Source organism: Panulirus ornatus, chromosome 12, assembly GCF_036320965.1.
Source record: "Panulirus ornatus isolate Po-2019 chromosome 12, ASM3632096v1, whole genome shotgun sequence".
In the NCBI taxonomy this organism is placed as follows: domain Eukaryota; kingdom Metazoa; phylum Arthropoda; class Malacostraca; order Decapoda; family Palinuridae; genus Panulirus; species Panulirus ornatus.
In genome coordinates this window covers 17,741,377-17,756,252 of record NC_092235.1, presented here as the reverse complement: position 1 = coordinate 17,756,252, position 14,876 = coordinate 17,741,377, and the positions used below count along the sequence as shown (strand labels likewise).

The window sequence follows — 14,876 nt, the reverse complement described above, 5'->3', positions numbered from 1 at the left end:
CCAAGAATCTTTTAGTTCTCCCTTTTAATAATAATTTTACTTTACTTCCCATGTTGCTTAAATCCTTTAATGTAAATGTTGCCCTCAGCAGCAGTAATACTATAAGGAATATCTTATTCAGGAATTCATCAGAAAATTCTCCTGGATGCATCTATAAAGTGCCATGTGGAAATTGAGATAAATATTATGTTGGGCAGACTGGTAAGGATCTTTCTGTTAGACTTAAGCAACATAAATATAGTATAAGAACGGGACAAGAATCAAATGCCTTGTTAAAAACTATGATCATTGTATTGACTGGAGTAGTGCCAACTCAGTTATTAACTCTAACTCTGTTACCACGAGAAATATCATTGAATCTTCTATTATTAAATACACAAAGAATTATAATCTTAATATTATTGATGGTCTGTACAAATTAGATAATTATAATCTTAATATTAGTGATGGTCTGTACAAATTAGATAACTTTATTGTTGATAAAATTTGAAAAATGATAAGTTTATGAACGCTCGTTGTCTGTCTTGGATAATCACATGTTTACAAAACGGCGTCCTAGCTTCGTTTCTTCGATGTATATCAACTGACTGTTATATTGCTCTCTTGTGTCTCCCCTGATGATATGATTATTACACGAAAGTGCACTTGAGAACTTATCGTGTTTCATTTTCCCTGGTTTAAAAAGAGAGATATACATAAATATACGTTTGTAAGTAGGAGAGATGGCCAGAAAGCATTATTGGATTACGTGTTAATTGATAGGCGCGCGAAAGAGAGACTTTTGGATGTTAATGTGCTAAGAGGTGCAACTGGAGGGATGTCTGATCATTATCTTGTGGAGGCGAAGGTGAAGATTTGTAGAGGTTTTCAGGAAATAAGAGAGAATGTTGGGGTGAAGAGAGTGGTGAGAGTAAGTGAGCTTAGGAAGGAGACTTGTGTGAGGAAGTACCACGAGAGACTGAGTACAGAATGGAAAAAGGTGAGAACAAAGGAGGTAAGGTGAGTGGGGGAGGAATGGAATGTATTTAGGGAAGCAGTGATGGCCTGCGCAAAAGATGCTTGTGGCATGAAAAGGATGAAGAAGTAAGATTATCAGCGAAAGAGAAGAGAGAGGCATTTGGACGACTTTTGCAGGGAAATAATGCAAATGAGTGGGATATGTATAAAAGAAATGGGCAGGAGGTCAAGAGAAAGGTGCAAGAGGTGAAAAAGAGGGCAAATGAGAGTTGGGGTGAGAGAGTATCATTAAATTTTAGGGAGAATAAAAAGATGTTTTGGAAGGAGGTAAATAAAGTGAGTAAGACAAGGGAACAAATGGAAACTTCAGTGAAGGGGGCTAATGGGGAGGTGATAACAAGTAGTGGTGATGTGAGAAGGAGATGGAGTGGGTATTTTGAAGGTTTGTTGAATGTGTTTGATGATAGATATAGATATACGGGGTTTTGGTCGATATAGGCAGATATAGGGTATTTTGGTCGAGGTGGTGTGCAAAGTGATAGGGTTAGGGAGAATGATTTGGTAAACAGAGAAGAGGTAGTAAAAGCTTTGCAGAAGATGAAAGCCGGCAAGGCAGCAGGTTTGGATGGTATTGCAGTGGAATTTATTAAAAAAGGGGGTGACCGTATTGTTGACTGGTTGGTAAGGTTATTTAATGTCTGTATAAATCATGGTGAGGTGCCTGAGGATTGGCAGAATGCTTGCATCGTGCCATTGTACAAAGGCAAAGGGGACAAAGGTGAGTGCTCAAATTACAGAGGTATAAGTTTTTGAGTATTCCTGGGAAATTATATGGGAGGGTATTGATTGAGAGGGTGAAGGCATGTACAGAGCATCAGATTGGGGAAGAGCAGTGTGGTTTCAGAAGTGGTAGAGGATGCGTGGATCAGGTGTTCGCTTTGAAGAAATGTATGTGAGAAATACTTCGAAAAGCAGATGGATTTGTATGTAGCATTTATGGATCTGGAGAAGGCATATGTCAGAGTTGATAGAGATGCTCTGTGGAAGGTATTAAGAATATATGGTGTGGGAGGCAAGTTGTTAGAAGTAGTGAAAAGTTTTTATCGAGGATGTAAGGCATGCATGTGTACGTGTAGGAAGAGAGGAAAGTGATTGGTTCTCAGTGAATGTAGGTTTGCAGCAGGGGTGTGTGATGTCTCCATGGTTGTTTAATTTGTTTATGGATAGGGTTGTTAGGGAGTGAATGCAAGAGTTTTGGAAAGAGGGATAAGAATGCAGTCTGTTGTGGATGAGAGAGCTAGGGAAGTGTCAGTTGTTGTTCGCTGATGATACAGCGCTGGTGGTTGGTTCGATTGAGAAACTGCAGAAGCTGGTGACTGAGTTTGGCAAAGTGTGTGAAAGAAGAAAGTTGAGAGTAAATGTGAATAAGAGCAAGGTTATTAGGTACAGTAGGGTTGAGGGTCTAGTCAACTGGGAGGTAAGTTTGAATGGAGAAAAACTGTAGGAAGTGAAGTGTTTTAGATATCTGGGAGTGGATTTGGCAGCGGATGGAACCATGGAAGCGGAAGTGAATCATAGGGTGGGGGAGGGGCAAAAATTCTGGGAGCGTTGAAGAATGTGTGGAAGTCGAGAACATTATCTCGGAGAGCAAAAATGGGTATGTTTGAAGGAATAGTGGTTCCAACAATGTTATATGGTTGCGAGGCGTGGGCTATAGATAGAGTTGTGCGAGGGAGGATGGATGAGCTGGAAATGAGATGTTTGAGGACAATATGTGGTGTGAGGTGGTTTGATCAAGTAAGTAATGATAGGGTAAGAGAGATGTGTCGCAATAAAAACAGTGTGGTTGAGAGAGCAGAAGAGGGTGTTTTGAAATAGTTTGGTCACATGGAGAGAATGAGTGAGGAAAGATTGACCAAGAGGATATATATGTCAGAGGTGGAGGGAACGAGGAGAAGTGGGAGACCAAATTGGAGGTGGAAAGATGGAGTGAAAAAGATTTTGAGTGATCGGGGCCTGAACATGCAGGAGGGTGAAAGGCGTGCAAGGAATAGAGTGAATTGGAACGATGTGGTATACTGGGGTCGACGTGCTGTCAATGGATTGAACCAGGTCACGTGAAGCGTCTGGGGGAAACCATGGAAAGTTCTGTGGGGCCTGGATGTGGAAAGGGAGCTGTGGTTTCGGTGCATTATTACATGACAGCTAGAGACTAAGTCTGAACGAATGTGGCCTTTGTTGTCTATCCTAGCGCTACCTCGCACACATGAGGGGGGAGGGGGTTGTCATTTCACGTGTGGCGGGGTGGCGATGGGAATTAATAAAGGCAGACAATATGAATTATGTACATGTGTATATATGTATATATCTGTGTGTGTATATATATGTATATGCTTAGATGTATAGGTATGCATATTTGCGTGTGTGGACGTGTATGTAAATAGATACGTATGTGGGTGGGTTGGGCCATTGTTTCGTCTGTTTCCCTGCGCTACCTCGCTAACGCGGGAGACAGCGACAAAGCAAAATCAATGAATAATATAGATATATATATATATATATATCTATATATATATATATATATATATATATATATATATATATATATATATATATATATATATACATGCATACATACAGAGAGAGAGAGAGAGAGAGAGAGAGAGAGAGAGAGAGATGAGAGAGAGAGAGAGAGAGAGAGAGAGAGAGATCCGCCAGACTCCGCCTGAGGAGTCCCACACTAGCGACCCGTGCAAGGGCTATCCCCTATCCCTGGGGAGATGAGAGAAACAATATTACCCATGTATTTCCTGCCAGCCACAGAAGGAGACTAACAGACTGGGGCGCTGGAAATCCTTCCCTTGTACTACTTTCGGAAAGAAGTAGCCAGATTTAAGGATGACATAGTGACAAAGATAATGATCGATTATCAGACATTTTTATATACATCTCTTAGTATCATCGCCAGAGATTAATATCCAAAAAAAATGTGGGAACGTTTTATCAGTCAGGAGGGCACGACGAGTGGCAGGTATGAGGTACAAAGATATATAAAACAGGTGACACGTTGCAGTCGTCCATATGATTATCTCGCGTCATGGCCCAGTCGGCGCTGCTCCGCTCCACAACCTGCCTCTGTCGCCGTTTAGTGCGCACCGCAATGTACCGGCGGCTGGGCGGTCAGTTTATGGGCGTCACGGGTGTGAACGGCCAGGGAATAGGCGGCCGCGCCTTACCTTATGGGCCACTGATCTACCTCACCAATGGACGACCATTGAGCAGCAGCAGCAACAACATTGTTAATGTTACCGTCACTCCCCAGCACGGTAAGTGACCGGAACACTCCAGACCGACGTAAATACACCCTGGATGGTGTCTAGCATTACCAACACCACAGTTATAACACTGCACATTAGATAATGGACAGTGTCTACTATGGGGACAGTGTTCTGTATCATCCTGAACATAGGTAAGCACACTGGTAGTTCGCCCAGTACAGTAAGTAGTTTGTGGACAGTGATACTACCCCATCACAGTAAATATTCTGGATAATATCTGGAAGTGTCCCCAGAACCATAAATATTCCCTGGACAGTGAGGAGTGATACTGTCCAGCGCAAGACAGGTACACCAGTAGGTGTAAGGGGCCAACATGACCACCAATACTGTGGCAATACTATCTCACGTTACCTTAGCTCAGTAAGTACTTCGTAGCAAACGCTTGAGATTTCATGAACTATCCAGCACGGTAAATAGTCTAAAGACTGGGTAAGTACTGTACACACTGGTGCCATGATACTATCCTGAGTTTGTACGTACTCGCTCTGGTACTATGCCCTTCTTCGTAAGTACTCTAAACAGTGGTACTATCCACATCATGGAAATTACTCTAAACTGAAACTATCCCCAAAATGGTAAGTACACTAAACATTGTTACTATCCCCAGCATGGTAAGTACACAAAACACTGGTACTATACACGGCATGGTAGGTACACAAAACACTGGTACTATCTCCAGCATGGTAAGTACACAAAACATTGTCACTATCCCCAGCATGGTAATACACAAAACACTGGTACTATCCCAGCATGGTAAGTACACAAAACATTGTCACTATCCCCAGCATGGTAATACACAAAACACTGGTACTATCCCAGCATGGTAAGTACACAAAAGTGGTACCATTCCCAGCACGGTAAGTAAAGAAAACACTGGTACCATCCCTAGCATGGTAAGTACACAAAAGTAGTACCATCCCCAGCATGGTAACTACGCAAACATTGTTACTATCCCCAGCATGGTAAATACACAAAAGTGGTACTATCCTCAGCATCTAAGTACACAAAGCTCTGTTATTATCTCCAGCATGGTAAGTACACAAAAGATTGTTACTATCCCAAGCATGGTAGGTGCACAAAAGTGGTACCATCCCAGCATGGTAAGTACGCTAAACATTGTTACTATCCCCAGCATGGTAAGTACACAAAAGTGGTACCAACCCCAGCATGGTAAGTACGCTAAACATTGTTACTTTTCCCAGCATGATAAGTACACAAAGGTAGTACCATCCCTAGCATGGTAAGTACACAAAACATTGTTACTATCCCCAGCATGGTAAGTACAAAAAGTGGTACCATCCCCAGCATGGTAAGTACGTTAAACATTGTTACTTTCCCCAGCATGATAAGTACACAAAAGTGGTACCATCCCCAGCATGGTAAGTACACAAAACATTGTTACTATCCCCAGCATGGTAAGTACACAAAAGTGGTACCATCCCCAGCATGGTAAGTACACAAAGGTAGTACCATCCCTAGCATGGTAAGTACACTAAACATTGTTACTTTTCCCAGCATGGTAAGTACAAAAAGTGGTACCATCCCTAGCATGGTAAGTACGTTAAACATTGTTACTTTCCCCAGCATGATAAGTACACAAAAGTGGTACCATCCCCAGCATAGTATGTACACAAAAGTGATACTATGCCCAGTATGGTAAGTACACAAAACACTGGTACTATCTCTAGCATGATAAGTACGCTAAACATTGTTTCGATCCCCAGCATGGTAAGTATACAAAAGTGGTACCATCCCTAGCATGATAAGTACACAAAGTGTTGTTACTATCAACATGGTAAGTACACAAAACACTGGTACTATCCTCAACATGGTAAGTACACAAAACACTGGTACTATCCCCAGCATGGCAAGAAAACAAAAACGTTACCATTCCCAGCATGGTAAGTCCGCTAATCATTATCATTATCCCCAGAATGGCAAGTACACAAAAGTGGTACCATCCCTAGCATGGTAAGTACACAAAACACTAGTACTATCCCCAGCATGGTAAGTATACAAAACATTGTTAGTATCCCCAGCATGGTAAGTACACAAAACACTGGTACTATTCCCAGCATGTCAAGTACACAAAACACTGGTACCATCCCCAGCATGGTAAGTACACAAAAGTGGTACCATCCCCAGTTTGGTAAGTACACAAAACACTAGTACTATCCCCAGCATGGTAAGTATACAAAACATTGTTAGTATCCCCAGCATGGTAAGTACACAAAACACTGGTACTATTCCCAGTATGGCAAGTACACAAAACACTGGTACCATCCCCAGCATGGTAAGTACACAAAAGTGGTACCATCCCTAGCATGGTAAGTACCGTAAACATTGTTACTTTCTCCAGCATGATAAGTACACAAAAGTGGTACCATCCCCAGAATGGTAAGTACACAAAACATTGTTAGTATCCCCGGCATGGTAAGTACACAAAAGTGGTACCATCCCCAGCATGGTAGTACGCTAAACATTATTACTTTCCCCAACATGATAAGTACACAAAAGTGGTACCATCCCCAGAATGGTAAGTACACAAAACATTGTTAGTATCCCCGGCATGGTAAGTACACAAAAGTGGTACCATCCCCAGCATGGTAGTACGCTAAACATTATTACTTTCCCCAACATGATAAGTACACAAAAGTGGTACCATCCCTAGCATGGTAAGTACGCTAAACATTGATACTTTCCCTGCATGGTAAGCACACAAAAGTGGTACCATCCCCAGCATGGTAAGTACACAAAACATTGTTACTATCCCCAACATGATAAGTACACAAAGGTGGTACCATCCCCAGCAATGTAAGTACGCTAAACATTGTTACTTTCCCAGCATGATAGGTACACAAAAGTCGTACCATCCCCAGCATAGTAATCACACAAAACATTGTTACTATCCCAAGCATGGTAAGTACACAAAAGTGGTACCATCCCCAGCATGGTAGGTACACAAAACATTGTTACTATCTCCAGCATGGTAAGTACACAAAACACTGGTACTATTCCCACCATAGTAAGTACACAAAACTAGTACCTTCCCAGCATGGTAAGTACACAAAGCAATGTTAACATCCCAAACATGGTAAGTAAACAGAAACTGGTGCTATCCCCAGCATGGTAAGTACACAGAGTTGGTGCCATCTCCAGCATGGTAAGTACACAAATCACTGTTACTATCCCCAGATTTGGTAAGTACACAAAACACTGGTACTATCCCCAGCATGGTAAGTACACAAAAGTGGTACTATTCCCATCATGGTAAGTACACAAAAGTGGTACTATCCCCAGCATGGCAAGTACACAAAAGTGGTACTATTCCCAGCATGGAGAGTACACAAAACATTGTTACTATACCCAGCATGGTAAGTAAACAAAGCATCGCTACTATCCCCAGCATGGTAAGTACACAAAGCATTGTTACTATCCCAGCATGGTAAGTACACATAAGTGGTACTATTCCCAGCAGGGTAAGTACAAAAAACACTGGTATCATCTCCAGCATGGTAAGTACACATAACACTGGCACTATCCCCAGCATGGTAATACAAAAAACACTGGTACCATTCCCAGCATGGTAAGTACACATAAGTGGTACTATTCCCAGGATAGTAAGTACACATAAGTGGTACTATTTCCAGCATGGTAAGTACAAAAAAGTGGTACTATTCCCAGCACGGTAAGTACACATAACTGGTACTATTCCCAGCATGGTAAGTACACAAAACACTGGTACCATCCCTAGCATGGTAAGTACACAAAACACTGGTACTATTCCCAGCATGGTAAGTACACATAAGTGGTACTATTCCTAGCACGGAAAGTACACATAAGTGGTACTATTCCCAGCATGGTATGTAAACAAAACACTGGCACTATCCCCAGCACGGTAATACACAAAACACTGGTACAATTCCCAGCAGCATGGTAAGTACACATAAGTAGTACTATTCCCAGCAAGGTAAGTACACAAAAGTGGTACTATTCCCAGCATGGTAAGTACACATAAGTGGTACTATTCCCAGCATGGTAAGTACACAAAAGTGGTACTATTCCCAGCATGGTAAGAACACATAAGTGGTACTATTCCCAGCATGGTAAGTACACATAAGTCGTACTATTCCCAGCATGGTAAGTACAAAAAACACAGGTACTATTCCCAGCATGGTAAGTACACATAAGTGGTACTATTCCCAGTATGGTAAGTACACAAAAGTGGTACTATTCCCAGCATGGTAAGTACACATAAGTGGTACTATTCCCAGCATGGTAAGTACACATAAGGTACTATTCCCAGTATGGTAAGTACACAAAAGTGGTACTATTCCCAGCATGGTAAGTACACAAAAGTGGTACTATTCCCAGCATGGTAAGTACACAAAACATTGGTACTATTTCCAGCATGGTAAGTACACAAAGCACTGTCACTATCCCAGCATGGTAATACACAAAACACTGGCACTATTCCCAGCATGGTAAGTACACATAAGTGGTACTATTCCCAGCATGGTAAGTACACAAAACATTGGTACTATTTCCAGCATGGTAAGTACACAAAACACTGGCACTATCCCCAGCATGGTAATACACAAAACACTGGTACTATTCCCAGCATGGTAAGTACATATGAGTGGTACTATTCCCAGCATGGTAAGTACACAAAAGTGGTACTATTCCCAGCATGGTAAGTACACATAACTGGTACTATTCCCAGCATGGTAAGTACACATGAGGTACTATTCCCAGCATGGTAAGTACACATAAAGGGTACTATTCCCAGCATGGTAAGTACACAAAAGTGGTACTATTCCCAGCATGGTAAGTACACAAAACACTGGTACTATCCCCAGCATGGCAAGTACACAAAAGTGGTACTATTCCCAGCATGGTAAGTACACAAAAGTGGTACTATTCCCAGCATGGTAAGTACACAAAAGTGGTACTATTCCCATCATGGTAAGTACACAAAAGTGGTACTATCCCTAGCATGGTTAGTTGTCTGAAAGCCAGTAATTCTCTCATCTTGGTACATCCTTTAAACACTGGTTTTATTCAGTACTCAGTAGACAGTGGCACTCCCCCTAGCACAGTAAGTCCTAAATGAACAGTGGCACTCCCCCTGGTGCCGTAAGTACTTTGTGGACACTAACATTGACCTTTTACATCGTGGACAGTCTCGCCTTCAACCACAGCCACAGATATGAAACTAATTCTACAATCAGGAAGATCAAACGAAAACGGCTTTTATCAAATTCCTTCTCTCACATGAGCAGGTGGTGCCACCTCTACCACCATAGAGGTTTCATAACGACTGACTCAACACTACCGAAGACTTCTCAGAACCACCTACACGGATTAGGAACCAAGTAACACATCCCAGACTAACTAGAATATATGTCATGCGTACCAATTAAGAAAACACCTAAGTTTCTCCTTAATGAACTGGACCAGCTTGTAGACAGTCACGTGCATAAGAAATATTGAACCTGGTCTTGTCTACCTTTGCTACTGTTTGCCACAGCATGACTCAACTTCGACATTTTGACTGGGAAACATTTGTTAGCAAACCGAACACACATTCTTCTATCAGTAGAGAGTGGTTAGCCATTAACAAAATTAGGGGATGGAACACCTGTCAAGTCTCCCACCCGGACCCTTCACAACGAGGTGGCCAACAACCTGCTACTGAACAGGCTACGCTAAACCTCAGACATGTACATAGTGACACACTAATGCACTTCAAGATGAACAAATAGCATGATGATTGCAATAACCTGTTCGTTGAGTCCGAATTCGACGCGCTCCCGATTAAAGACAAAGCTACGTCTTCAGGGAAAAATGTTATCACATAGAATATACAGCAAAGTACCCAGTAATCCTCTTTTTGTATTGTTTAACACGAGCTAGTTCTACTTACCTTCTGGTCCTGTGGCCTTAACATACTAGTACCCAAACCCTATCAACCTGACACTTTTGGACCATCATCTATGACGATCTCAGTCGTGTTTTACACAGAACTAGACAGCAAAATGTCACTCAATCTAGATGACTGCATGCACAAAAGGAGCGGGCGTTAACGATGAAAATACCATCTAAGATGAATATGACAGGATGGACTCTGGGCTGGATTTATAGCAACCTCCAACAGAGTCATGTCCTGTTTCAAGGACACAGACATGAAATCAAAGACTTTAAACTTGGCATTCCGCAGGGTGGTGTGCTTTCTCCTACTCCCCATCAACCATCTTCAGTGCCCTAAGTAATGCCCTTCGTCAATCGAAGCCCACGAATACATGACACCATATACTTTGCTCATTTGACAGTATTATAATGAACACCTCTGGATACAATAATACTTTCACTATAGTTTCCAAATACTTATGAATGGTTAGGATTAGTCACCTCTGCAGAAGAAACCAAAATCCTCAATAGACCAAACTCAAGACAGCATTGTGAACGACCACTTTTAATGCACATAATATCATTAGGCCAATTGCCTGCTTACCGGAAATTCATGTTGATAAAAGAATAAAAAAAATCTTCACGGTTTTGTAAATCTTCGCTGATGAAATATTGAAGGCACTGAATTAGCGAGAGCTCCATACTCTGTCGAAATATCTGTTCCATTATTTAATGACATGCCTTCGCTTAGGCTTCAAAACCTAGACTCCTGAAGTGGTTTCATAAGCTCCAAGGAAAGGTAATCAATTCTTATCTCTCACTAATGTTCCTCAACGTGACACAAAAAATACAGTATCTTAAGGACCTAAAGTAGATTACCCCCCACCCCATTATTTATCTGTCTGAACACCAACTGTAAACAATTTTTTTACCTTAATGACGACATCACTTTCTTCGATTACACGTCTTGTATCTCCTGGCTTCGTTGTCAGAACGCAAATAGAAACACTTTCTTCTTGGGTTATTACGGATGAGCGCTTTAGAGTTCAGAGATTTCTTACATATTTACCCAGCGGTCGGATTTCCTTTTCCTGACACAAACGTGTCCTTATCTGGACGTACACTAAAACGTATTTGGAGCATGTTTATTATTTCCCACGAATCCTACCGCCATGACGGTCAAATAAAGCTCAGATGAAAGGGCGAAATCAGTGTAAAGTTCTTCTACGAAATTTATAAAAATAGGATCATGTATGGCGACAAAAAAGTGTAATGAGGACGGGGTTGTGAGTGATGTAACATATCTTGAGTGTGTTCTTTCCACGGACAAATTATGAATACAAAAAGTAAGGTGTCACAAGGAAAACTGATCAGAGAGGAGTGTATCTATTATATTTCATTTATATATATCCCCAGTATTCCTCACAGTGGCATTTGTTCGTTGGTTCAGTTAAAACGCATCAATACATCACGTTTCCAGAGACCAAATCTACTAAGAGACCAAACATACCTTGGCAGCCCACATGGACGTGGCCGGACACGTGCAGGTAGAAGGCCTAGGCGCCAGAGAGGCCGTCACCCTCTGGACGACTCTCATGGATGAAAAAGGCGTCGAGTTCTCCTCTCACGCCCACTACCAGGCGGACGCCTCAGGGTCGGTGGATGTGTGGAGGCATAAATCTCAGGGGGGAAGGTATCAAGGCGTGTTTCCCCAGGGGCTGGTGTCCACTTTGGCCCCAGCACCTCCTGCCTGCCAGCAAGACGTCAAGTTAAAGTGGATACGTCTCTATAAACGTCGAGTTGAGGAACCCTTCACAGTAAGTTGAGCAGGTCTACCACACTTTGATATTTCTGAAAGACAAAACGCAGCAGTCTCTCTGAATACAATATTAACGTCAAAATAACATAAATTCGTTAACATACGTGGATTTAGCAGCGGATGGAACCATGGAAGCGGAAGCGAGTCACAGGGTGGGGGAGGGGGCGAAGGTTCTGGGAGCGTTGAAGAATGTGTGGAAGGCGAGAACGTTACCTCGGAGAGCAAAAATGGGTATGTTTGAAGGTGGTTCCAACAATATCATATGGTTAGGAGGCATAGGCGATAGATAGGGTTGTGCAGAGGAAGGTGGATGTGTTTAAATAGAGATGTTTGAAGCCAATATGCGATGTGAGGTGGTTTGATTTAGTAAGTAATAAAAGGGTGAGAGAAATGTGCGATAATATAAAAAGTGTGGTTGAGAGAGCAGAAGAGGGCGCATTGAAATGGTTTGGTCACATGGAAAGAATGAGAGGAAAGATTGACAAAGAGGATATATGTGTCAGAGGTGGAGGGAACGAGGAGAAGTGGGAGACCAATTTGGAGGTGGAAGGATGGAATGAAAAAGATTTTGAGCGATCGGGGCCTGAACATACAGAAGGGTGAAAGGCGTGCAAGGAATAGAGTGAATTGGAACGATGTGGTATACCGGGGTCGACGTGCTGTCACTGGATTGAACCAGGGCACGTGAAGCGTCTGGGGTAAACCATGGAAAGTTTTGTGGGGCCTGGATGTGGAGAGGGAGCTGTGGTTTCGGTGCATTATTACATGACAGCTAGAGACTAAGTCTGAACGAATGTGGCCTTTGTTGTCTATCCTAGCGCTACCTCGCACACATGAGGGGGGAGGGGGTTGTCATTTTCACGTGTGGCGGGGTGGCGATGGGAATTAATTAGGAAGTCAACTATGAATTATGTACTGTGTCTATATGTATTATTATCTGTCTGTGGTGTATATACTCTGTATATGCTTAAGAATGTATAGGTATGCATATTTGCGTGTGTGGACGTGTATGTAAATAGATACGTATGTGGGTGGGTTGGGCCATTGTTTCGTCTGTTTCCCTGCGCTACCTCGCTAACGCGGGAGACAGCGACAAAGCAAAATCAATGAATAATATAAATATATATATTATATATATATATATATATATATATATTATATATATATATATTATATATATTATATATATATATATCTATATATATATATATACATGCAATACATTACAGAGAGAGAGAGAGAGAAGAGAGAGAGAGAGAGAGAGAGAGAAGAGAGAGAGAGAGAGAGAAGAGAGAGAGAGAGAGAGATCCGCCAGACTCCGCCTGAGGAGTCACACTCTAGCGACCCGTGCATGGGCTATACCCCTATCCCTGGGGAGATGAGAGAAACAATATTACCCATGTATTTCCTGCCAGCCACAGAAGGAGACTAACAGACTGGGGCGCTGGAAATCCTTCCCTTGTACTACTTTCGGAAAGAAGTAGCCAGATTTAAGGATGACATAGTGACAAAGATAATGATCGATTATCAGACATTTTTATATACATCTCTTAGTATCATCGCCAGAGATTAATATCCAAAAAAAATGTGGGAACGTTTTATCAGTCAGGAGGGCACGACGAGTGGCAGGTATGAGGTACAAAGATATATAAAACAGGTGACACGTTGCAGTCGTCCATATGAATATCTCGCGTCATGGCCCAGTCGGCGCTGCTCCGCTCCTCAACCTGCCTCTGTCGCCGTTTAGTGCGCACCGCAATGTACCGGCGGCTGGGCGGTCAGTTTATGGGCGTCACGGGTGTGAACGGCCAGGGAATAGGCGGCCGCGCCTTACCTTATGGGCCATGATCTACTCACCAATGGAACGGCCTTTGTGCCCGCCCGCAGCAACAAACATTTTAATGTTACGTCACTCCCCAGCACGGTAAGTGACCGGAACACTCCAGACCGACGTAAATACACCCTGGATGGTGTCTAGCATTACAAACACCACAGTTATAACACTGCACATTATGATAATGGACAGTGTCTACTATGGGGACAGTGTTCTGTATCATCCTGAACATAGGTAAGCACACTGGTAGTTCGCCCATACAGTAAGTAGTTTGTGGACAGTGATACTACCCCATCACAGTAAATATTCTGGATAATATCTGGAAGTGTCCCCAGAACCATAATATTCCCTGGACAGTGAGGAGTGATACTGTCCAGCGCAAGACAGGTACACCAGTAGGTGTAAGGGGCCAACATGACCACCAATACTGTGGCAATACTATCTCACGTTACCTAGCTCAGTAAGTACTTCGTAGCAAACGCTTGAGATTTCATGAACTATCCAGCACGGTAAGTACACAAAAGTGGTACTAATCCCAGCATGGTAAGTACACAAAACACTGGTACCATCCCTAGCATGGTAAGTACACATAACTGGTACTATTCCCAGTATGGTAAGTACACAAAACACTGGTACTATTCCCATCATGGTAAGTACACAAAACACTGGTACTATCCCAAGCATGGTAAGTACACTAAACATTGTTACTATCCCAAGCATGGTAAGTACACTAAACATTGTTACTATCCCAGCATGGTAAGTACACAAAACACTGGTACTATTCCCAGCATGGTAAGTAACACAAAACACTGGTACTATCTCCAGCATGGTAAGTACACAAAACATTGTCACTATCCCCAGCATGGTTATACACAAAACACTGGTACTATCCCAGCATGGTATGTACACAAAACATTGTTACTTTCCCCAGCATGGTAATACACAAAACACTGGTACTATTCCAGCATGGTAAGTACAATAAGTGGTACTATTCCAGCATGGTAAGTACAACAAAACA

The 14,876-nt window shown here is 42.3% G+C and overlaps 2 protein-coding genes across 2 annotated transcripts in view; one reads left to right on the top strand and one right to left on the bottom strand.

Annotated features, from left to right (window-relative positions):
• Positions 1 to 14,876, bottom strand: part of LOC139751810 (acyl-coenzyme A thioesterase 5-like) — a 99,420-nt gene that overhangs the window by 15,188 nt on the left and 69,356 nt on the right. The window lies entirely within an intron of this gene.
• The window catches only part of LOC139751807 (acyl-coenzyme A thioesterase 3-like), a 29,243-nt gene continuing 18,392 nt past the window's right edge, over positions 4,026 to 14,876 (top strand). The window contains exons 1-2 of the mRNA XM_071667391.1: positions 4,026 to 4,283; positions 11,724 to 12,022. Coding sequence (XP_071523492.1) covers positions 4,055 to 4,283; positions 11,724 to 12,022 — 528 coding nt within the window. The 5' untranslated portion in view covers positions 4,026 to 4,054. The remainder of the gene's footprint in view (positions 4,284 to 11,723; positions 12,023 to 14,876) is intronic.